Source organism: Spermophilus citellus (assembly GCF_964194105.1).
Source record: "Spermophilus citellus genome assembly, chromosome: 13".
In the NCBI taxonomy this organism is placed as follows: Eukaryota; Metazoa; Chordata; class Mammalia; order Rodentia; family Sciuridae; genus Spermophilus; species Spermophilus citellus.
Window position 1 is genome coordinate 76,600,314 of NC_138193.1, and position 24,482 is coordinate 76,624,795.

At 39.1% G+C, this 24,482-nt stretch overlaps 1 protein-coding gene across 1 annotated transcript in view; it reads left to right on the plus strand.

The window, feature by feature from the left end:
- The window catches only part of LHCGR (luteinizing hormone/choriogonadotropin receptor), a gene marked incomplete at both ends in the record, with an annotated part of 62,719 nt that extends 44,305 nt beyond the window's left edge, over positions 1-18,414 (plus strand). The window contains 3 exons of the mRNA XM_081264227.1: positions 671-856; positions 12,849-12,929; positions 17,262-18,414. Of these exons, the coding sequence (XP_081120353.1) occupies positions 671-856; positions 12,849-12,929; positions 17,262-18,414 (1,420 nt within the window). The remainder of the gene's footprint in view (positions 1-670; positions 857-12,848; positions 12,930-17,261) is intronic.
- Positions 18,415-24,482: the final 6,068 nt, after the last annotated feature.

A 24,482-nucleotide genomic window follows, 5' to 3' on the forward strand; every position in this document is an offset into this window, starting at 1 on the left:
ACGTTTGCTATTTTCTTGGACATGGCCTCAAATCTAGTAAAACTGAAGAGTTCAGGTTATTTGCAGAGCCCCAGACTTCCTTCCACACAGCTCTGCTTACATGGCAGAAGTGTTTGCTTACTTTGGATAGATGCATCCAGCCTGCCACTAGAAAATATTCAGTTTCCCAGGCAGATTATGGTAAATGCCACAAGGCGGCTGTTAATGAGGTAGCCAGCCTAGGTTTCATGAAAACCTCTCCTGCAGGGCTTCATAAATCAAAGGCATCAAAGTCCTGAATATTTACCCCAGGAATGAGCACAAAAGCTGATGTCACTACATGTGCCCACTCTCTCAGAAAGCAAGTAGTTATTTCACTCCTACTAAGTGGAAGAAGGGAGAAAGAGAATGGGAGAAGGGAATCTAGAGAGGGAAGATTCAAGGCAGGTACAAGGAGTTACACTCAATCTTGAAAAGAATAATGGGGTGCACATGAAGGGAAAAAAAACCATGGAATGACTTTTTTGAATTCAGATCTTAATGAGGGTAACTAAGAGAAGTAAAGGAAAAACAAAAATGGAGAAAAGAGTTCTAACAACTTAGAATGACAGACTATTGAGGGGAGGTTTTGTTCTCTGAATAAAATGTATAAAATAAATAAATAAAAACGTTTTCCTTCTTTATTGCTCAGGGACATTTCTTCCACCAAATTACAGGCCCTGCCAAGCTATGGCCTGGAGTCCATTCAGACGCTAATTGCCACATCATCCTATTATCTAAAAAAATTGCCATCAAGAGAAAAATTCACCAATCTCGTGGATGCCACACTGACTTACCCCAGCCACTGCTGTGCCTTTAGGAACTTGCCAACCAAAGAGTAAGTAGGGCTGGGATTGCAGCTCAGAGGTGGAGCACTTGCCTCGTACACATGAGGCACTATGTTCGATCCTCAGTACCAACATAAAAATAAATAAGTAAAATAAATGTATTGTGTCCATCTACAACTAAAATTTTTAAAAAAATTAAGAGTAAGTAAAAAACAAAATGTAAAGCCAACCCATGTGGCAGAGACTCAGTTCTCAAGATAGTCAACTAATGGGGATCTCTCTCTACTTTTATTCCCTGCCTTCCAGGCCAATTCCATAATCACGAGGTCACTCTCAGATACAGAAGAAAATGAGCTCCCCTGTTTTCTCACAAAAAAATGCTACCAACCAGGCATGGTGGCACACGCCAGACAGCATCTTGGTAGGCTGAAGCAGGATCACAAGTTCAAAGCCAGCCTCAGCAACTTAGCAAGGCCCTAAGCAACTTAGCAATACCCTGTCTCAAAATAAAAAATAAAGAGGACTGGGAATGGACTGGGAATGTAGCACAGTGGTTAAACATCCCTGGGTTCAATCCCTGGTACCAAAAAAAAAAAAAAAAAAAAAAAAAGTGCTGCCAAATCACGTACTGACCCTGTAACCACAAAACCTCAGTGATCAATTCTGGGCTAACTGAATGATAGCCTACTTTAGCAATTACAAAATGAAGTATAAAACCAGCATCTCAAAGATCAATTAGTTCCAATCCTCATCAGAGAGCATCATCTTTAAAGAAGTGGGGGAAGTAGGCTAAGAAGAGTAAAAATTAGCTAATATCTTATTTTTTAGTAAATATGGACCAAAAAAAAACTATAGAAGGGATTTTTTAAAGTTATTTCTCACTGAAGAACATCATTCATTTCAAAAAGAAAGCCAAATTCCCTAATGATTAACGTAGCATGCAAACAGACAGGGCATGCGCTCCTGGCTAGTTTATGTCCAGTAAACTGCATCTTACTGATTTGGTTCACTCCAGAATGGGGGACAGGATGGTAAGATTTCATTTTCTCCTTTGGAGGGTTGTTTTCCAGATTTTTTTTTTTGACTGAGACTCATAGTAAAAAAATACCTTTTTTTTTTGTATTGAAGCCAATACACTTATCATATATGTAACTGAAATAAAACAAAGCAAAGCAATATGTAACTTTTAAATATGTGACATATTCTGATACTTTCCCTCTTACTCCATTCTATTTCATGTTTGTTTTTACTACCAGTAATGATGCATTCTATTGTTTTCAAGATCCACTAATGGGACACAACTCACGAGTGTTGGAGGGGGAACCACTCACCTGAAGGATTATTACTGCAGTCTATGAAAATATTTTCAATCAATTAATAAGGCACTGAGACAGTGACACCAGGCTGCTGCTGGTTTTGTTTGGATTCAACTTCTTTTTTTTTTATTGTTGGTTGTTCAAAACATTACATAGTTCTTGACATATCATATTTCACATTTTGATTCAAGTGGGTTATGAACTCCCATTTTTACCCCGTATACAGATTGCAGAATCACATCAGTTACACTTCCATTGATTTACATATTACCATACTAGTGTCTGTGTTGTATTCTGCTGCCTTTCCTATCCTCTACTATCCCCCCTCCCCTCCCCTCCCCTCTTCTCTCTCTACCCCCTCTACTGTAATTCATTTCTCCCCCTTTATTATTTTTCCCTTTCCCCTCACTTCCTCTTGTATGTAATTTTGTATAACCATGAGGGTCTCCTTCCATTTCCATGCAATTTCCCTTCCCTCTCGCTTTCCCTCCCACCTCTTATCCCTGTTAAAATGTTAATCTTCTTCTCATGCTCTTCGTCCCTACTCTGTTCTTAGTTACTCTCCTTATATCAAAGAAGACATTTGGCATTTGTTTTTTAGGGATTGGCTGGCTTCACTTAGCATAATCTGCTCTAATGCCATCCATTTCCCTCCAAATTCTATGATTTTGTCATTTTTTAATGCAGAGTAATACTCCATTGTGTATAGATGCCACATTTTTTTTATCCATTCATCTATTGAAGGGCATCTGGGTTGGTTCCACAGTCTTGCTATTGTGAATTGTGCTGCTATGAACATCGATGTAGCAGTGTCCCTGTAGCATGCTCTTTTAAGGTCTTCAGGGAATAGTCCGAGAAGGGCAATAGCAGGGTCAAATGGTGGTTCCATTCCCAGCTTTCCAAGAAATCTCCATACTGCTTTCCAAATTGGCTGCACCAATTTGCAGTCCCACCAACAATGAGCAAGTGTACCCTTTTCCCCACATCCTCGCCAGCACTTGTTGTTGTTTGACTTCATAATGGCTGCCAATCTTAGTGGAGTGAGATGGTATCTTAGGGTGGTTTTGATTTGCATTTCTCTGACTGCTAGCGATGCTGAGCATTTTTTCATGTGCTTGTTGATTGATAGTATGTCCTCCTCTGAGAAGTGTCTGTTCAGGTCCTTGGCCCATCTGTTGATTGGGTTATTTGTTATCTTATTGTCTAATTATTTGAGTTCTTTGTATACTCTGGATATTAGGGCTCTATCTGAAGTGTGAGGAGTAAAGATTTGGTCCCAGGACGTAGGCTCCCTATTTACCTCTCTTATTGTTTCTTTTGCTGAGAAAAAACTTTTTAGTTTGAGTAAGTCCCATTTGTTGATTCTAGTTATTAACTCTTGTGCTATGGGTATCCTATTGAGGAATTTGGGGCCCGACCCCACAGTATGTAGATCGTAGCCAACTTTTTCTTCTATCAGACGCTGTGTCTCTGATTTGATATCAAGCTCTTTGATCCATTTTGAGTTGACTTTTGTGCATGGTGAGAGAAAGGGATTCAGTTTCATTTTGATGCATATGGATTTCCAGTTTTCCCAGCACCATTTGTTGAAGATGCTATCCTTCCTCCATTGCATGCTTTTAGCCCCTTTATCAAATATAAGATAGTTGTAGTTTTGTGGATTGGTTTCTGTGTCCTCTATTCTGTACCATTGGTCCACCCGCCTGTTTTGGTACCAGTACCATGCTGTTTTTGTTACTATTGCTCTGTAGTATAGTTTGAAGTCTGGTATTGCTATACCGCCTGATTCACACTTCCTGCTTAGCATTGTTTTTTCTATTCTGGGTCTTTTGTTTTTCCATATGAATTTCATGATTGCTTTATCTATTTCTACAAGAAATGCCGTTGGAATTTTGATTGGCATTGCATTAAACCTATAGAGAACTTTTGGTAATATCGCCATTTTGATGATGTTAGTTCTGCCTATCCATGAACAGGGTATATTTTTCCATCTTCTAAGATCTTCTTCTATTTCTCTCTTTAGGGTTCTGTAGTTTTCATTGTATAAGTCTTTCACCTCTTTTGTTAGGTTGATTCCCAAGTATTTTATTTTTTTTGAGGATATTGTGAATGGAGTGTTTTTCCTCATTTCCATTTCAGAGGATTTGTCGCTGATATACAGGAATGCCTTTGATTTATGCGTGTTGATTTTATATCCTGCCACTTTGCTAAATTCATTTATTAGCTCTAATAGTTTCTTTGTAGACCCTTTTGGGTCTGCTAGGTATAGAATTATGTCATCTGCAAATAGTGATAATTGAAGTTCTTCTTTTCCTATTTTTATGCCTTTAATTTCTTTCGTCTAATTGCTCTGGCCAGTGTTTCGAGAACTATGTTGAACAGAAGTGGTGAGAGAGGGCATCCCTGTCTTGTTCCAGATTTTAGAGGGAATGCCTTCAATTTTTCTCCATTCAGAATGATGCTAGCCTGAGGCTTAGCATAGATTGCTTTTACAATGTTGAGGTATGTTCCTGTTATCCCTAGTTTTTCTAGAGTTTTGAACATAAAGGGATGCTGTACTTTGTCGAATGCTTTTTCTGCATCTATCAAGATGATCATATGGTTCTTAATTTTAACTCTATTGATGTGGTGAATAACATTTATTGATTTCCGTATATTGAACCAGCCTTGCATCCCAGGGATGAATCCTACTTGATCATGATGCACAATTTTTTTGATATGTTTTTTAATCCGATTCGCCAGAAATTTATTGAGGATTTTTGCATCTAGGTTCATTAGAGATATTGGTCTGTAGTTTTCTTTCTTTCAAGTGTCTTTGTCTGGTTTAGGAATCAGGGTGATGTTGGCCTCGTAGAATGAATTTGGAAGTTCTCCCTCTTTTTCTATTTCCTGAAATAGCTTGAAAAGTATTGGTATTAGTTCCTCTTTAAAGGTTTTGTAAAACTCCGCTGTATACCCATCCGGTCCTGGGCTTTTCTTAGTTGGTAGTCTTTTGATGGTTTCTTCTGTTTCTTCAATTGATATTGGACTGTTTAGGTTGTCTATATCCTCCTGACTCAATCTGGGCAGATCATATGACTTAAGAAATTTATCGATGCCTTCACTATCTTCTATTTTATTGGAGTATAAGGATTCAAAATAATTTCTGATTATCTTCTGTATTTCTGAAGTGTCTGTTGTGATGTTGCCTTTTTCATCCCATATGCTAGTAATTTGAGTTCTCTCTCTTCTTCTCTTTGTTAGCATGGCTAAGGGTCTGTCGATTTTATTTATTTTTTCAAAGAACCATCTTTTAGTTTTGTCAATTTTTTCAATTGTTTCTTTTGCTTCAATTTCATTGATTTCCGCTCTGATTTTAATTATTTCTTGCCTTCTACTTCTTTTGCTGTTATTTTGCTCTTCTTTTTCTAGGATTTTGAGATGAAGTATGAGATCATTTATTTGTTGGTTTTTTCTTTTTTTAAGGAATGAACTCCAAGCAATGAATTTTCCTCTTAGAACTGATTTCATTGTGTCCCATAGATTCTGATATGTTGTGTCTGTGTTTTCATTTATCTCTAAGAATTTTTTAATTTCCTCCTTGATGTCTTCTATAACCCATTGATCATTCAGTAACCTATTGTTCATTCTCCAAGTGATGCATGATTTTTCCTTCCTTCTTTTATCGTTCATTTTCAGTTTCATTCCATTATGATCAGATAAGATGCATGGTATTATCTCTACTCCTTTATATTGTCTAAGAGTTGCCCTGTGACATAATATATGATCTATTTTTGAGAAGGATCCATGTGCTGCTGAGAAAAAAGTGTAACTGCTTAATGTTGGGTGGTATATTCTATATATGTCAATTAAGTCTAGGTTATTAATTGTGTTATTGAGTTCTATAGTTTCCTTATTCAACTTTTGTTTGGAAGATCTGTCCAGTGGTGAGAGAGGTGTGTTGAAGTCTCCCATGATTATTGTATGGTGGTCTATTAGACTCTTGAACTTGAGAAGAGTTTGCTTGATGAACATAGCTGCACCGTTGTTTGGGGCATATATATTTATGATTGTTATGTCTTGTTGGTGTATGGTTCCCTTGAGCAGTATGTAGTGTCCCTCTTTATCCCTTTTGATTAACTTTGGCTTGAAATCTATTTTATTTGATATGAGTATGGACACTCCTGCTTGTTTCCGAAGTCCATATGAGTGATATGATTTTTCCCAACCTTTCACCTTCAGTCTATGTATATCTTTTCCTATCAAATGCGTCTCCTGTAGGCAGCATATTGTTGGGTCTTGTTTTGTGATCCATTATACTAGCCTGTGTCTCTTAATTGGTGAGTTTAAGCCATTAACATTTAGGGTTATTATTGAGATATGGTTTGTTCTTCCAGCCATATTTGTTTATTTATGTTACTAAACATGGTTTGTTTTCCTCTTTGATTATTTTCCCCCCCTTTACTGTCCTACCTCCCACTGTTGGTTTTCATTGTTGTTTTCCATTTCCTCTTCCTGAAATGTTTTGCCAAGGATGTTTTGAAGAGATGGTTTTCTAGCTGCAAATTCTTTTAACTTTTGTTTATCATGGAAGGTTTTAATTTCATCTTCCATCCTGAAGCTTAATTTCGCCGGATACACGATTCTTGGTTGGAACCCATTTTCTTTCAGAGTTTGAAATATGTTATTCCAGGATCTTCTAGCTTTCAGAGTCTGTGTTGAAAGATCAGCTGTTATCCTGATTGGTTTACCCCTAAATGTAATCTGCTTCCTTTCTCTTGTTGCTTTTAAAATTCTCTCCTTATTCTGTATGCTGGGCATCTTCATTATAATGTGTCTAGGTGTGGATCTCTTATGATTTTGCACATTCGGCGTCCTGTAGGCTTCTAGGATTTGGGATTCTGTCTCATTCTTCAAGTCTGGGAAGTTTTCTCATATTATTTCATTGAATAGATTGCTCATTCCTTTGGTTTGGACCTCTATACCTTCCTGTATCCCAATGACTCTTAAGTTTGATCTCTATATGTTGTCCCATATTTCTTGAATGTTCTGCTCATGGTTCCTTAACAGTCTTGCTGAGCTGTCTATGTTCTTTTCAAGTTGAAATACTTTGTCTTCATTGTCTGATGTTCTATCTTCTAAGTGTTCTACTCTGCTGGTAGTATTCTCAATTGAGTTTTTAAGTTGGTTTATTGCTTCCTGCATTTCTAGGATTTCTGTTTGTTTGTTTTTTATTACCTCTATCTCCCTGTATAGTTGATCTTTTGCTTCTTGGATTTGTTTATGTAATTCATTGTCAAAGTGATCTTTCATTGACTGATTTTGCTGTCTAATGTCTTCCTTGAGACTCCAGATCATCTGAAGCGTGTATATCCTGAATTCTTTATCTGACATTCCATCTGCTGCAGCTATTACCTCTTCTAAAGTTGAGTTGACCTGCATTGCTTGTGGTCCTTTCTTTCCTTGTCATTTCATACTGCTCGCATTTCTTTCTGCTTGGTGAAACTGTTGTGTTTTTTAAATTTTCCCCCTATATATTTATATTACTCTTGTATAGTTGAAAAGTCTCCCTTGCAGGGCGGGCAGCAGCTGTGCTCCTCCTCCAGTTGGTGTGACATGTCTACCATGCCCGCGGACCCCTGGGGCTGTTCTGCCGGTCGGTCGCAGGTCTGCCTAACTTGCAGGCGAGGGCGGCGGCTCTGCTCTGCCCTTACACCAATTGGGGTGATGTGTCTACCACGCCGGGGGGTCGCTGGGCCTGTTCCGGGCGCAGGAGGCGGCTCTGCTCTACCCCTACTCCAATTGGTGTGACGTAACTACCACGCCGGCGGGCCTCTGGGCCTGTCCCGGGCGCGGGCGGCGGCTCTCCTCTGCCCCTCCTCCAATTGGTGTGACGTGTCCACCACGCCTGTGGACCGCTGGGCCTGTTGTGCCAGTCGGTCGCAGGTCTGCCTACCTTGCGGGCGCGGGTGGCGGCTCTGCTCTGCCCCTTCTCCAATTGGCGTAACGTGACTACCATGCCCGCGGGTCGTTGGGTCTGTTCCGGAAGCGGGCGGCGGCTCTGCTCTGCCCCTACTCCAATTGGTGTGATGTGTCTACCATGCCGGCAGGCCACTGGGCCTGTCCTGCCGGTCGGTCGCAGGTCTGCCTACCTTGCGGGCTCGGGCGGCGGCTCTGCTCGGCCCCTACTGCAGTTGGGGTGAAGTGATACCACGCCGGCGGGTCGCTAGGCCTGTTCCAGGAGCGGGCGGCGGCTCTGCTCTGCCCCTACTCCAATTGGTGTGACGTGTCTACCACGCCGTCAGGCCACTGGGCCTGTCCCGCTGGTCGGTCGCAGGTCTGCCTACCTTGTGGGCTCGGGCGGCGGCTCTGCTCGGCCCCCACTGCAGTTGGGGTGAAGCGATACCACGCCGGCGGGTCACTAGGCCTGTTCCAGGCGCGGGCGGTGGCTCTGCTCTACCCCTACTCCAATTGGTGGGACATGTCTAGCACGCCGGCGGGTCACTAGGCCTGTTCCGGGCGCAGGCGGCAGCTCTGCTCTGCCCCTACTCCAATTGGTGTGACGTGTCTACCACGCCGGCAGGCCGCTGGGCCTGTCCCGCTGGTCAGTCGCAGGTCTGCCTACCTTGCGGGCTCAGGCAGCGGCTCTGCTCGGCCCGTACTGCAGTTGGGGTGAAGTGATACCACGCCGGCGGGTCGCTAGGCCTGTTCCGGGCACGGGTGGCGGCCCTGCTCTGCCCCACTCCAATTGGTGTGACGTGTCTACCACACCAGCAGGCCGCTGCGCCTGTCCCGCTGGTCGGTCGCAGGTCTGCCTACCTTGCGGGCTCAGGCGGCAGCTCTGCTCGGCCCCCACTGCAGTTGGGGTGAAGCGATACCACGCCGGCGGGTCACTAGGCCCACTCCAGGCGCGGGCGGCGGCCCTGCTCTGCCCCTACTCCCATTGGTGTGACGTGTCTACCACGCTGGCAGGCCGCTGGGCCCGTTCCGCCGATCAGCCGGTGGTCTGCGTACCTTGCGGGCTTGGGCGGCAGCTCTGCTCAGCCCCCACCGCAGTTGGGGTGAAGTGATACCACGCCGGCGGGTCGCTGGGGCTGTTCCGGACGCGGGCTGCAGCTCTGCTCTGCCCCTCTGGCCCCCACAGCACTCAGCAGGATCCGGACTGAGAAGCAGTCTCCGCGGGTTCCTCAGCCCTGGGTCAGAGCAGCTCTGGGAGCCAGAACTCGGCCGCTCTGGGCTCCGTGCATGCTCTGATAGGAGCAGGCTCCAAGAAGCAGCCCCCGCGGGCTCCTTAGCCCTGGGCCAGAGCAGTTCCGGGAGCCAGAATTCGGCCGCCCCGGGCTCCGTGTATGTACTGATAGGAGCAGGCCCCAAGAAGCAGTTTCCGCGGGTTCTTTAGCACTGCGCCTGAGTAATTTGTCTGCGAGACGCAGGCGAATGGCAGCCTGAAATTACCTGAATGAGCTGCGATCAGTCAAAAACAGGGATGATGACGTCAACTCTCCAAGATGGTGGCCGCTGGCTTCCTCTGTGGTCTGACCAGTGGAGAACCGAACTGGACCGCTTCTTTCCCCCGTCTCAAACCCAGAATTCAGCACTGTGTACAGTGATTGCACAGCTGGGAGGAGCCCACAGAATCCACAGTGCTGTATCTTTGCGTTGCTATCTCTTGCTTCCCAGCGCGTGCCGCAGATTCTAGCCACGGGGCGATTTGCTGAATAAGCGGCGTGACCCTCCGTGCGGACAAATTGCTCGCGTTTGAGCCCCTGTAGCTGATCCTCGTGCGATGAAAATCCTTCCACTAGGTTTTGGAGCACCCCAGTTTTGCTAGAAATTCCTAACAAGATAGTTTTTAGCTGTTCTAACTCATCATTCTTCCGAACAGTGACGCGGTACATGGGAGTGATGCACTCCCTTCGCCGCCATCTTCCCCCTCCAAGTCTGGATTCAACTTCTTTATAACTTATTTATAGTCAGCATGTATTATGTGTGCTTTGCATAGGTAAACTGAGCTGAGAAGACAAAACACTTGCTGTGTTCAAAGTTATGCACCACTAACTGAGCTTCAACAAACATTAATTGAGCACTTACTGTGTTCTAAACACTGGGCCAGGTCTGAAGATGAAAAGATGAGTAAGAGTTCAGTCCAATTTTCAGAGTATAGGGGAACACACAAATAACCCAATATCTACACAGAATATAGCAGATGTTATAACATAGTTGAGAACAAAGCAGAATGTTCTGGTAGCACAGAAGAACAATTTCTAAATGGTAGCAGGGTTTAAGGAAGGCTTCCTAAGGGAGGTGATTTGTGCTGAGCTGTGGAGAGCAGATGAGGGGGATAGCATGCCAAGAAGATGGAATTTGTCATATAAAAGTAAAAACTCAAGAGACACTAGATGAATGTCATTCAGAAAAAGCAGAACAAGAAGACTTATGGGTGTGTGGAGGAAAATGTGTCAGGAGAGAAGTCATTGAGAATTGGGCCATGATGGGTTCTGAGTGCCAGCCAAAGTTGTCTAGAGGATAGAAGGACATAAAGAATTTAAAGCAAGATTACTCAAATTTTCTTTCACAAAATATCACCCTGGCAAGCAGGGTGAAGGATGGGCTGAAGGTGACCAAAGCTGGTGAGTGACCAGTTTAGAGAAAATAGAGATGCTGAGGTATGGTAAAGCTGATTCTGGATACCTACACTATGTGGTGTAGAGGCCACATCCCTTCTGAAAGTAATAAATTGTAAAACTTTAAAACTTCTATTACAGTAGATGAAAGAGACTATTTCTGGTGGGGGGAGGATTGCACAATTATGGACCAGCATCAAGGTAAGATGGGAACATAGTTACACAGAGATTGTCTTGATTAGAATTACAAGTTTTATTTGGCATTTGTTTTTTAAGGATTGGCTAGCTTCACTTAGCATAATCTGCTCTAATGCCATCCATTTCCCTCCAAATTCTATGATTTTGTCATTTTTTAATGCAGAGTAATACTCCATTGTGTATAAATGCCACATTTTTTTTATCCACTCATCTATTGAAGGGCATCTAGGTTGGTTCCACAATCTTGCTATCGTGAATTGTGCTGCTATGAACATCGATGTAGCAGTGTCCCTGTAGCATGCTCTTATTAGGACAGGGTAGGGATGAAGAGCTTGAGAAGAAAATTAACATTAAACAGGGATGAGAGGTGGGAGGGAAAGGGAGTGAGAAGGGAAATCGCATGGAAATGGAAGGTGATCCTCAGGGTTTTACAAAATTACATATAAGAGGAAATGAGGGGTAAGAGAAGAATAATACAAGTGGAAGAAATGATTTACAGTAGAGGGGGTAGAGAGAGAAAAAGGGAGGGGAGGGGAAGGGTGGGGGATAGTAGAGAATAGGATAGACAGCAGAATACATCAGACACTAGAATGGCAATATGTAAATCGTGTTTTGAACGACCAACAATAAAAAAAAAAAAAAGAACTACAAGCTTTAACTAACTCCTTCTGTGACCCTAAAGCTTAAAGCCTTAGATACCAGTGAGGATGGAGAACCTCAAGTAGGGCCTATGAGACGTTGGTGCAAACTTTGAGTCATCCCTCTGCCTGGACAACTCACACAGCTGCCTGGGCAGATGGCTCCCAAGACTTCTTTGGTATCTATAATTAAAACTTTAAAGAAGATGGAGTGGACAGTACCTAGTATTATCATTTAAAGACCAAGAACAAGCACATATCTTGTTAACTGTGGATTTGTTTCCACAAAAGAGCTCTCAGTGTCAGATACTCAAAGCCAACATGTAAATCCATCCACCATCCCCCCACACACACATATTTGATACATTTTAAGAATTTACAATCATAACCCAAAATAACAAGTTGATTAATTTTTGAAAGTCTGGCACATCAAATAATTCTGACATACTCCCCAACTTTCTGCTTTTGTACAAAGTTATTTCTACAAGGAACTGTCTCATTGATATTGCAGAAGAACAACTCAAGAGAAATGTCCAGTCTTTCTTGATTAGAATTACAAGGACAGCCTTTCTCTTTCTTCCTCGGTGAAAGCTGAGGCTCTTGGAGTCTGCTCTCCTTTATCCCAACTCTTCATTCATTTTTATCCCTGCCATAGGTTTCATCCCTAGGTAAATACTCCTTTAGGCAAGTTTACACACTTTCTTTGGTTTTCTTGGCATTTCTCCCCTTTCCATAAGCTAAACTTCTTAGAGGTGAAGATGGAAGTGCAGGCAGCATCCACATAGGTTTCTGCCCATAAGCAAAAAAAAAAAAAAAAAACAAACTAAAATTCACATTGTACTGTCATGTCAAACATCCTCAAATCCTTACAAGAAGAGTCTCTGTTATAATTCAAAGTCATAAACTCTGAATGATTATTAATCAAGGCCAATATGGACAGGAGAGTTGGTAAGTAGCAAACTTTAATAGACCATTAAGGTAGCTTTTAATAAGCATTAAAAAAGAAAACTTGATTCACTATGACAATTTTAAGAGTTTTCATCTCTAGAGCCCACACAAAACATTTAGCATTCAGAAGCATTCTATCTAAACTGGAGGAGCACTAATAACAACTCAGAAGGCTTTACTCTCTCCTCAGGAAGCATTTCAGTTAGGACAAAGGTGCAGAAAATGTCCCCTGGTGTATTAGGTAAAGAACTTGGATGAACAAAGCATAAATAGACATGATTAGGTTTAGTTTAAAAACCAAAAGCTCAATTGCTTTTTTTTTTACTTCTTCTCTTTCAGACAGAATTTTTCATTTTCCATTTTTGAAAACTTTTCCAAACAATGTGAAAGCACAGTAAGAAAACCAAATAATGAAACACTGTAAGTATCTGCATGCAAAGAAACTCAGGAAGCCATGTCTTACTCTGTGTGCACCTTATTATTATCAGTACCAACGACTTTCTTTTGATAAAAGTATTGGTTAAGGTATGTTTGCAAGATATTTTTTAATAGTTTAAAATGGAAAATTCTTTTTGCAAGTAGTATCTAGTTGTACAGGTATTTTACATGGTTTTTAAGAAGCCTATTTTTAAAATGTACCTGAATGTTCATTCTACATTTAAATTAAAATTTTTAAAAATTAGTTTTATTTTCAGGTATTTGCATATCACTAAAGGCTGATCTACATAATAAGTTTCATTTGTAGGAATTTTCAATAGTCACATGGTCAGCATTCCACAAAGGTAAACTGATTGCAGACATAGCTTTTGAAAGTAACCAATTCCTTTCAAAGGGACTTAGGCTACATGACCACTATACCCCTAAGCATTAAATTAATCATAATGCCATCATCATCATACACTGGACAGGAGCTACATTTCCATTCTACTAATTTTTAACGTTTTTCCTGCTTTAAATACTGTCTGCCTTGGCATTTCACTTACCTTCAATTGTAAAAGAGCACGCTTCAAAAGATAATCCCAGTGTCCCTATGCCACATTTAGTGAGATTTAGAAATATTATTAGTCCTCCCATGTGTCCTTAGACAAAACCAGGTGCCCCTCTAAGAGACCTTGCCAATTTCTATTATTTTTCTCTTCTCTCCTCCACCCCCATTAATCTCTGAGTTACACAGAGGCAGCAGGGCCGTGTGGGGAAGGCCTGAGCTTCAGGGTTCCTCAGAGTTTGACAGTAATGTTCCTGCAATGCGTGGGGACTGCTGAACAATAAATTTCTTTTTGAGACTTTTGCCCTCATCTATAAGAAGCAGCATAAATATCATTTGGCTTTTAGAACCATAAGAGTGATAGGAGTTGTAAAAGAATGTGATAGCATCAGCATAGGTTTTATTCTTATTAGTCTCCTTCGTTTCCTTTCATTTGGGTCTGACACTCTGTCCTCCCATGTTCCTTTCCTCCACTGGTCCCTCTCTTCTCAATACCACTCACCTTCCACATGACTCTCTGGCAAACACATGGCTTTATACTCATCAATGGGAAACCATTTCTGGGTTCAGTCAATGGTGGCACAAAGGGATGTTTTGTAGGGGGAAGAGAAACTCTAACCCACACTCAATAATCTTCATCAGCCCCCACCCCAAGGTTTCCCAAATAAGCATGCAACCTCAAATTTACTATGCTAATGCTGCTTTAAGACAAATCCCCTAATCTCTAACATCCCCAAAATTACACAACGTTCATACATAATCTAAGTTAAATGGTTCCCTGTGAAAACATTTTTAATGATAAATCCCCTACCTCCCATTTCCCACCAGAGAGCTAGTCTCTGGGGTCTAAAGCCAGCCACTAAGCCTTATCAGTTCTTCCAAGATAAGATTGGTACTCTCACTGCTGTGGCTGACCCCACTGTCCTAAAATTCCCACCTTTTCCCTTTCTTTCTTAATTGTAACTGGAACAGTGGTGCTACTGTTTCTGCCTCCTCTAACTGGGTCCCTGTGAGCCACTAACATTCCCTGTCATAGCCTCCAGTACTAAGGACAGTTCCCTGCTGGGCTTTTCAATAGGCAACAGGCTTCCCTCAGGAGCCATCCCTGGACACACTTGTTAGTAGCAGCAGGTGGGTATTTGGTTTGAAGACAAATCGCTAAGGAGAAAAACTACTAGACATATGACAGGTAGGGCAAAAGAAGAAAGGACAAAGGACCAAGGAGGAAGGAGGAAGGGAACATGTTGAACCTTTTATTGATTTTAATTTATTCAGAAATCATGCCAGAATTTTTAGAAATTTTAAATTATTTCTTCTAACAGCTGAAGTAGTTTTGATTAGGGGAAAGGAGTAAAGGCAATCAAGACAGCAAGAGTTGAAACATTTTTACCTGATTTTTGGCCTGTATTTTATATGAATCATTCAAAGAACCTGCTTAAATTGCAGATTTCTGGGCTCTGTCTCTAGAAATTTTGAATCGGGGCTTGCTTGGAGTGAAGCTAGGAATCTGCAGTTTAACAAACGTCCTAGTGATTCTGATGCAGGTGGTGAGGACCACACTTTGAAAAACACTACCAGATAGTGAGGTGTAGAGCAAGGGCCTCTGGACAGTGGATGTGGAAACCTCATGCTGCCACGGTCCTCCAGAGGGACCTCGGGTAAGTCACTCACTAATAAAACGAAGACTCAATGAGATGGTGTGTAAGGACCTAACACTAATTTTAATAGTTCTTTGTAACAATCTTTTCTCTTTAGAGATTAAAAATAATTATGTTGATGCCTGTCATATGAAGAAAAATAATTGTATTGTTTTTAAAGATATTTAATAATAAAATAGATAAGGTTTCTGTGCAGCCTTCTGTATAAAGCAGCCCTTCTGTAGTTCCAAACTGGTCTCCGTGATATTTTCACAAATTTTCAGAGAACATTTTTTATTTTTTTCCTCCTTCAGTATTATATTCCTCAAATATATTATTTCAACCACTCACTAAATTAGACACATACTCCTAATACAGAACATAGGAAGTTCAAAGAGAAAAATACTACTAATTTGAGAGACCCCAAGGTGAAATACATATTTGTAATGGTCTTCACAGAAAAATTACACCTGCTTTTCCAGTTCTCAAGATTATATTAGCAGAGTGTAATAAGAAAAGATTTGAGCCCACATGCATCATGCAGGATATGCTCATTGTTCCTGTACCCTATCAATTCCTTTCAGAGCCAGGATTGTTGTGCTTTAGATTTATTCACTCTACATTTATTGAAAGGACACTCTGAGCCAAAACTGTGCTAAACACTGTTATTTCAGAAATAAATAAGACCTGAGTCCCCTGTCTTCTAGAAACTAAGAGACTATTAAAGACAGACATGTATCATCACTTCATTGCAATATGTTTTGATAACTCCAATAGTACTAAGTGCAACCTAGCAGAGAGGAAAGATAATAAACTCCTTGGGGAGGAGAATCAAGAAAGCCATTATAGAGGAACTTGGCTTTAAGAATGAGGAGGAAATCACCAGAGAGGAAAAAAATTCCAGGCAGAAGAAACAACACATATGAAGACAAAGGAATGAACAATAGAACTGCTTCATTCAGAGACTTACAAGTAGTCTCATGTGACCAAAAGTGCATGGGAGATTTGCAAGTGATAACTACTGGAATTCCTGGTATTATGTCAATAATTTTTCTAAACATTATACATATCTTAATGCACTTAATTCTTAGCATACCCCTAACAAAGAAGGTATGATTATTATCCCTATTTGGCAAATGAAGAACTTGGGGCACAGAGATGTTAATTAACTTTCTAGGTTGTCTGCAGCCTGGAGGCTGCTATGCCAGGCCTGAACCCTGGCAGTCTCCCTTCAGAGACCATGCTCTGTATTGTACAGCACTTCTGCTTCTCAGAAATGAGACTGAAAAAGTAGACAGGACCCAACCAAGGAAGTAATTTAGACCCAAACCTTGAAGATAACTTAGAAAAGGTCATTCCAAGAGGAATATACAGGCTTGAATGGGGAGAGCTAAAATTGGAGAAAGGATGTCAAGAAGAAAAGCAATGTAACTGCCCCAAGAGAGAGGATGAAAACATGAGAGGAGTCGCAATGGGGTTGGAATGGAGTGGCAGAAGTAAAACTGTTCCTCCACTAGGAAGAGTCTTTGCCTCATATTCCTAAGAAATGTCTATTTTCACTACTTCTTCCTTTTGTCCATGACTATTCATCCTCTTCTCTTAGGTTTTTAGTAATCTGTCCTTGGTTTCTATTCCTCATTTTTATTAGCCAGGGACTTAAGGTCAAACAAGTCCACTGGTAGCTCATGATTTTAAAACTGCAAGCCTTCCTATCCCATTTGTGGGCTACTACAAACAGCTTAGTAGCAGTTTGGTTGGCAACTAAATGAGATAAATAGCTAAGAAAATGCCAAGAAAGGATTATTTTAGATTTAGCAAAGTGTATATTATGCCTCTAAATTTGTTTTCCAAAGAAAATCATCCTCTGTAAACAGTTTCATTAAGTCTTTGCATCAATGTGACACACACACACATATAAAATATAGTCTAATTGGTTTTTAATTCCCTTCTTAAAGAACTCTATCAAATCAGATAATCTAACAAATAAATGTAAGGCTGAGGCTGCTGTGTCTTTTTCTCTTGTTTCTTAGGCTTTAAAAACACAATAAGGATGATTCTTGAACTTTTTTCAATACTCAGAATCATAAAAACATCTCTTAAGTTTACATCAAGCCAATATTGTTCTTACAGTTATTCTGCTATCTTTGCTGAGAGTGAACTGAGTGGCTGGGACTATGATTATGGTTTCTGCTTGCCAAAGACTCTCCGATGTGCTCCTGAACCAGATGCTTTTAACCCCTGTGAAGATATTATGGGCTATGACTTCCTTAGAGTTCTGATTTGGCTGATTAATATTCTGGCCATCATGGGAAACTTGACTGTCCTTTTTGTTCTTCTGACCAGTCGTTACAAACTGACAGTGCCCCGTTTTCTTATATGCAATCTCTCCTTTGCAGACTTTTGCATGGGGCTCTATCTGCTCCTCATTGCCTCAGTTGATTCCCAGACAAAAGGCCAGTACTATAATCATGCCATAGATTGGCAGACAGGGAGTGGATGTAGTGCTGCTGGCTTTTTCACAGTATTTGCAAGCGAACTTTCAGTCTACACCCTTACAGTCATCACTATAGAAAGATGGCACACCATCACCTATGCTGTTCAGCTGGACCAAAAGCTTCGATTGAGACATGCCATTCCAATTATGCTTGGAGGATGGCTCTTTTCTACTCTGATTGCCATGTTGCCCCTCATGGGTGTCAGCAATTACATGAAGGTCAGCATCTGCCTCCCCATGGATGTGGAAACCACTCTCTCGCAAGTCTACATATTAACTATCCTGATACTCAACGTGGTAGCCTTCATCATCATTTGTGCTTGTTACATTAAAATTTATTTTGCAGTTCAAAATCCAGAGCTGATGGCTACCAACAAAGATACAAAGATTGCTAAGAAAATGGCAATCCTCATCTTCACTGACTTTACCTGCATGGCACCTATCTCTTTTTTTGCCATCTCAGCTGCCTTCAAAGTTCCTCTTATCACAGTCACCAACTCTAAAGTTTTACTGGTTCTCTTTTATCCTGTCAATTCTTGTGCCAACCCATTTCTATACGCAATTTTCACAAAGGCATTCCGAAGGGATTTCTTTCTGTTGCTGAGCAAATTTGGCTGCTGTAAACGTCGGGCTGAACTTTATAGAAGGAAGGAATTTTCTGCTTATACCTCCAACTGCAAAAATGGCTTCCCTGGATCAAATAAGCCTTCTCAGTCGACCTTGAAGTTGTCCACATTGCACTGTCAATACTCAGCTGTCCTAGACAAGACCTGCTACAAAGAGTGTTAACTATTACATCAGTAATTGCATTACTGAATTATACTTAAGTCTGAAAAAAAATTACCTGAACCAGTAATTTTAATATAAAGAGTTGGTTTTAGAAAATTATTTATTCTTAGGTATGTTGATCAAAAGACTTTTGCCTAGTTCAAATTGTGATCCATGACCATTGCCAATCTGGGAACTATTTGTCATTGATATGTGATGATATAAAATTCAGAGGCAGCTCAGAAATTTTGTAACAATTTTGACAGAGTGATTAAATTGTTAAACCTAATATTAAGAAAAATCAAGATGGTATTTTATGTGTCTTTGATTTTTTTCATTTTATTCTTTTAATTTTTATTTCACTCTATAAAAACAATAGTGCATAACAGATTGGAAATTTAAAGTAATTGGTCTTTTTTTCCCCAGTTAGAAAGCCACACTCAAGAGATTGCACTATGCAATCTGCTAGCCACTAGCCATGTGTGGCTAAATTAAGGTTACATGAAAATTGTAGTTTCTCAGTTGCACTAACCACATTTTAAGTGCTTTATGAGCACATCTGACTAGTAATTTCTATACTGGGCAGCACAGATAAAAAACATTTTCATCTTCCCAGAAGAGTTTATTTTTTATGGATTTCAAAGTAATTTGCAGAAGACTTCAGTACTTGTCAGTCCTAAAATTTCTGCAAAAAAAAAAAAGTTTCACAAAAGTTCAGTATTTATTTTTTGTTTTGTTTTGTTTTTAGGTAAAATTCACATATGAATTTTTTAGGTGACATGAACAAATCTTAAATATACCATTTAAAAAGTTTTGGGAAATGCATACAACTCTATGAAGACACAGAACAGTATCACTATCAGAAAGTTCCCCCACCTCCCTTCCCAGTCAGTTCCTCATCCCCTCTCTTAAAGGTACTGATGAATCTGATTTTTATTCCTATAGATTAGTTTTGCCTATTCTAGAACTTCATATAATGGAATCATACAGTTTACATTCTTGTACATTTCTTCTTTAACCCAACATAATGTTTTTGCTATTCATTTCTGTTTCTGATGAATTAGTTCATTGCTTTTCAATACTTATTAGTATTCCAGTGGCTATGTCAATGGATATCTGGGCTATTTCCAGATTTCAGCTCTTCAACATTTCATTAAATACATATCTAAACATAACTAGACTCAACACATCTAGTTTTCTTTCAATCCTTGTGCTACTATGTATAATGTGATTCAAATAAAAATTTAAAAAGACTATAAACTTTATAAAATCTCTTCTCTATAATGCGTTTTTCACATTTCTGACTTTTCAACTCCATAACAGTTACTTTATTCAGATGTAGTCCTCTCTCTTGTAAGCTAGTGTTTTAGAATTTGTCTCAGCAATATGGCAGAATACCAATTCATCATGTTGCTATTTAACTACATATATACATTTTATTCATAATAAATCCCAGAAGCAAAACAACTGAGTGAAAATTTTTTAAAAGCAGAAAGCAAAATAATGAAAAATTAAATCTATTCTGGTGGAGAATCTTAATATAACTAACTTCCCCACAGTTAAATAGTTTGAGCCCAAAAGTCATCATACATATACTCTGAAAATACCTGTAAATTTAAGTTTCAGCTACTAGACTAATATTCAGAGAGCTCTAGAATCCATCCTCAGATCTGCTCACTTTTTCTCCTGTTTTTTCACATGTAGCAAATTGTTCCAGTTACTTTTCCTTAGTCATGCCATATATGTATTTATCCCCTATACTTATCACATGAATAATTTATTCCTTATTTGTTCCTCTATCCTGCTTCCTTTAAAGTTCCAACTATGGGTTTATCTTCTTTATCAAACTCTCCTTAATCTACTCCCTTGCTAATCCACTATAGTCAAGAACCTCTTATGTGCAATAAAATAGAGTACAAATAATATTTATATAAACTACAACAGTCTCTCTCTTTGGACTCCATGGCACTTGCCATCCATATCACTCATTTGCTTCTACCCTATACTGTGTATTACTAATTATGTTTACAAGCCCATCCTTATTTCAACTGTTACAAATTTCTGATACACTTGTCTCTTTTACAACTTTGTTTCTCCCACTATATTTATCCTTCAACTACTCTGTGAAGCCTTACACCGAGTAGTTGATTGAATTTTTTCTTCTTTGTGGTGTTAGGGATTGGATCCAAGGTTGCGCTCATGTTAAGCAGATGCTTTACCAATAAGCTCCTCACCCAGATTAATAATTTTTTAAGCTGATTCACTTTTGTAACTGAATATAAAACTGTCCTTGTCAAGAAGCATTTCTTGTATGTAATAGTCCCATAGACAGTGTGTGTATTCTTATGCTGTATAATCTCTCAAACCTAAATCATAGAAAAAATCAGTTGCTTAATGGATTTATATTTCTGCCTTGAATTTTTTTTGTGATGTTGAATATTATTATTGTTAGGTTGTATATTGGCTAAAAAGGGTTAATCAATTTGGAATAAATCATGTAAAGTTATAAATAGCTTTAAAATGTATTGGTGTTTTGTACTCCATTTATTACATTTGTTGTAAAGGGTCTGTTTTTAGCTTCTTCAAGAATGTAAATTAAGCAGAATACAACAGTCACTAATATGCCATTATGTAAAAATGTGAGTGTGTAACCGATGTGATTCTGCAATTTGTATTTGGGGTAAAAATGGGAGTTCATAACCCAATTGAGTCAAATGTATGAAAGATGATATATCATGAGCTTTGTAATGTCTTGAACAACCAATAAAAAATATAAAAAGAAGAATGTAAATTAAGGGCTGGTGTTGTGGCTCAGCAGCAAAGCACTCACCTAGCACGTGCAAGGCCCTGGGTTTGATCCTCAGCACCACTTAAAGATAAATAAATAAAATAAAGGTATTGTGTCCAACTACAACTAAAAAAATAAATATTAAAAAAGAATGTAAATTAAGAATCTCATAATGATTTCAATAAATGTGTTCATAATTAGAAATAACCTTTTCTTCAAAGTATCCCCACTGTTTTCACTTTCCATGGTTTCAGCTATCCACAATCAACCACAGGCAAAAAATATAAAGTGAAAAATTCCAGAAATGAAAATTTCACATGTTTTAAATTGTGTGCTGTGGTGAAATCTCATATCATACTCAATCCCACCCATTTGAATCATCCTTTTATCCAGAATATCCACACTGAACACCTGACATACCATTGTTATTTAGTAGCACTCTGGATTATCAGTTTGACTGGCATGATATCACAATGCCTATATTCAAGTAAACCTTTTTTTTAATTTAATGATGACCCCAAAATGCAAGAATAGTGATGCAAAGGAGACACCAGAACATAAAAGGAAAGATTAACTTAGGTGTTATATGGCAACAATGAACAACACATATGGATAAAAACAGTTTATACAGGGTTTGGTACTATCTTCAGTTTTAAGCATCCACTGGGGGTCTTGAAACATATTCCCTATGCATAAGATAGAAGTACTCTAATTTTAATTAACGTATTTTTCCCTAAGAGTTATTGCCATAGGCTTCCAACTTACCATTTAACTTTCTAGTTATAAAACACAAAGTTCCCACCTTGCCTAGAGTATATTTACATGGAAAACAGCATAATATTGACCTACTAGCATAAATCAAATAAAATCCTGTATTAAATTCCCTGCTTAATGTCCCAATTAACTGTTGCTGTTTGTTATGGTTTGCATGTAAGGTGTCCCTCAAAAGCTCATGTGTTAGACAATGCAAGATACTTCAGAGGAAAAAATGATTGGGTTGTGAAAGTCTTAACCCAATCAGTGAATTAATCCCCTGTAGGGATTAACTGAGTGGTAACTGGAGTAGTAAGGTGTGGCTGGAGAAGGTGGGAATTAGGATGCGTCTATGGGGTATATATATTCTGTATCTCGAGAGTGGAGTCTCTCTCTCTGCTTCTTGATCACCATAATATGAGCTGAATCCCTCTGCCACACACTCTGCCATGATGTTCAGCCTCATCTTGAGCCCCAAGGAATAGAGCCAGCCCTCTATGGACTAAAACCTCTGAAACCGTGAGCCCTCAAATAAACTCTTCTTCCTCTATAATTGTGCTGGTCAGGTCCTTTAGTCATGACAATGAAAAAGCTGACTAAAACACTATTCATTCTATAGTTATTATTTTCCAACACAATATAAATGATTTAAACTGAGTACAGCAGTTATAATTAGAATCCTAATGCTGTATGAAGTCTGAGCTGTAGATGATTATTTATACATATTATAGCACTGACTGGGGAATTCTGCACATTGAATAAAATAAGTAAAGGAAGCAAGGTCAGTTAGTCAAGAGACTAATTCTATGCAAAATCAACAAGATCTTCTTGGTCTACAGGGAGATAGAAAATATGTTAAGAAATCACCATAGGATGCTGAGTATGATAAAAAAAAATTTGAGAAATTCTCAAAGTGTACTGGCACAGGAATTAGATACATGATACTTTCACAAACCTCCTTTAACATAGCAAACTGTAACCTCTACAAAAGACACTTTACTTATAAAAAGTAAAAGACAACATTTACCAAGGCACTGTCTTTATAAGAACTTAGAAACTAACTTTATAGTATTTTGTTATAAAATACAATAAGAAATGTTTACCTTGGACATGATGCAGAGGTTCCTAAAATTCATATAATAGCAAAGTGAAGTCTCAGATAAAATCTCTCAACTTTACAAGGTTCAAAGAATAATTTTCTCTTCTAAAGTAGATGGAGATTTATCTCACATTGTCTTTACCACATAGGTTAAAAATCTTTCTCATATGTGTAAGTTAAAAAAAAAAGGCCAACCTGAATGTGGAGTAGTGATTATTAGAGGTTGATGAGCAAGCAGGGCAGGGGAGGGGAGGGGGATACTGGGAGGGTGAATTTGATCACTTCACACTGTATGCATATACTGAAATATCACACTAAACCCTATTAATAGGCATAATTAATACATCTTAATCAAAAATGCAATAAAATACTAGATGAATTTGTTAAGAACTGAATCCTCTATATTATCATATTCATACTGAATAATAAAGATATGATTGTCAGCATGCCAAAAAAAAAAAAAAAAGGTTTTTAACTGCAAGTAATGAGACCAACTTGGTTGAGATCATCAGGTTTAAAAAAAAAAAAAGGCAGAATGGAATCAGCTAATGTAGAAGGCCATCATGCTAAAGGCAATCATGATTTTCTGAAACTTGTTTCATTTGTGTCATGAGTGTCAATATGCATTCAAATATATATTGTGTTGTCAAAGTGCATTTCTTAGTGTGGATCCTGGCCAAAAAAAATTGCAAATCACTGGTTTAGATAACTTCTCAAGAATTAGAAGTCTTTTTAACATTATCTGAGCTAATAAATGGGTATGAGATCCAAAATAATTTGGTGAAATCCTAATTTTTTCTAGTCACTACCAAAATTATCACCACTTATATTATCATGCAAGGATATTTATTATTGGACTTTGTTTTGTGGTAAGCCTACTTTTAAATTGATTGTTTTTTTATTTTTAAAAGATGAGGGGCATGAAGACATGCAGAGACACAAGTGGGACTACTATGACTTTTTTTCCCTAATAATACAATGTGCTACATAAAGAAGACTGATACAATAGTACTTACAATGTACTATTTTAAAAAAATCACTGAAGCAAAGAGAAATTTTAAATCCTAGTTCCTGGGTAGGATATCTTGTCAATTAACCTAGGGCTTAATTTACAATAAGGTTTGCCTAGAGAAAATACAAAGTGACCAGGTGGGCCTAGGAAGAAGAAAACAAAAAGAGTAGAAAGTAAACTACTCCAATCTAACAATTGATATTGACTTTATATGAAGGGGCACTGGAATCTGATTTAAATTTTACTTCAAAAAAAGAAATATGCCAAGGGGGCTGGGGCTGTAGCTCAGTGGCAGAGCGCTTGCCTAACAAGTATGAGACACTGAGTTTGATCCTCAGCACCACATAAAAATAAATAAAATAATCTGTCATCTACAACTACAAAAAAAAGAAAAAAGAAAAACATGACAGGGCCGTGGTTATAGCTCAGTGGTAGAG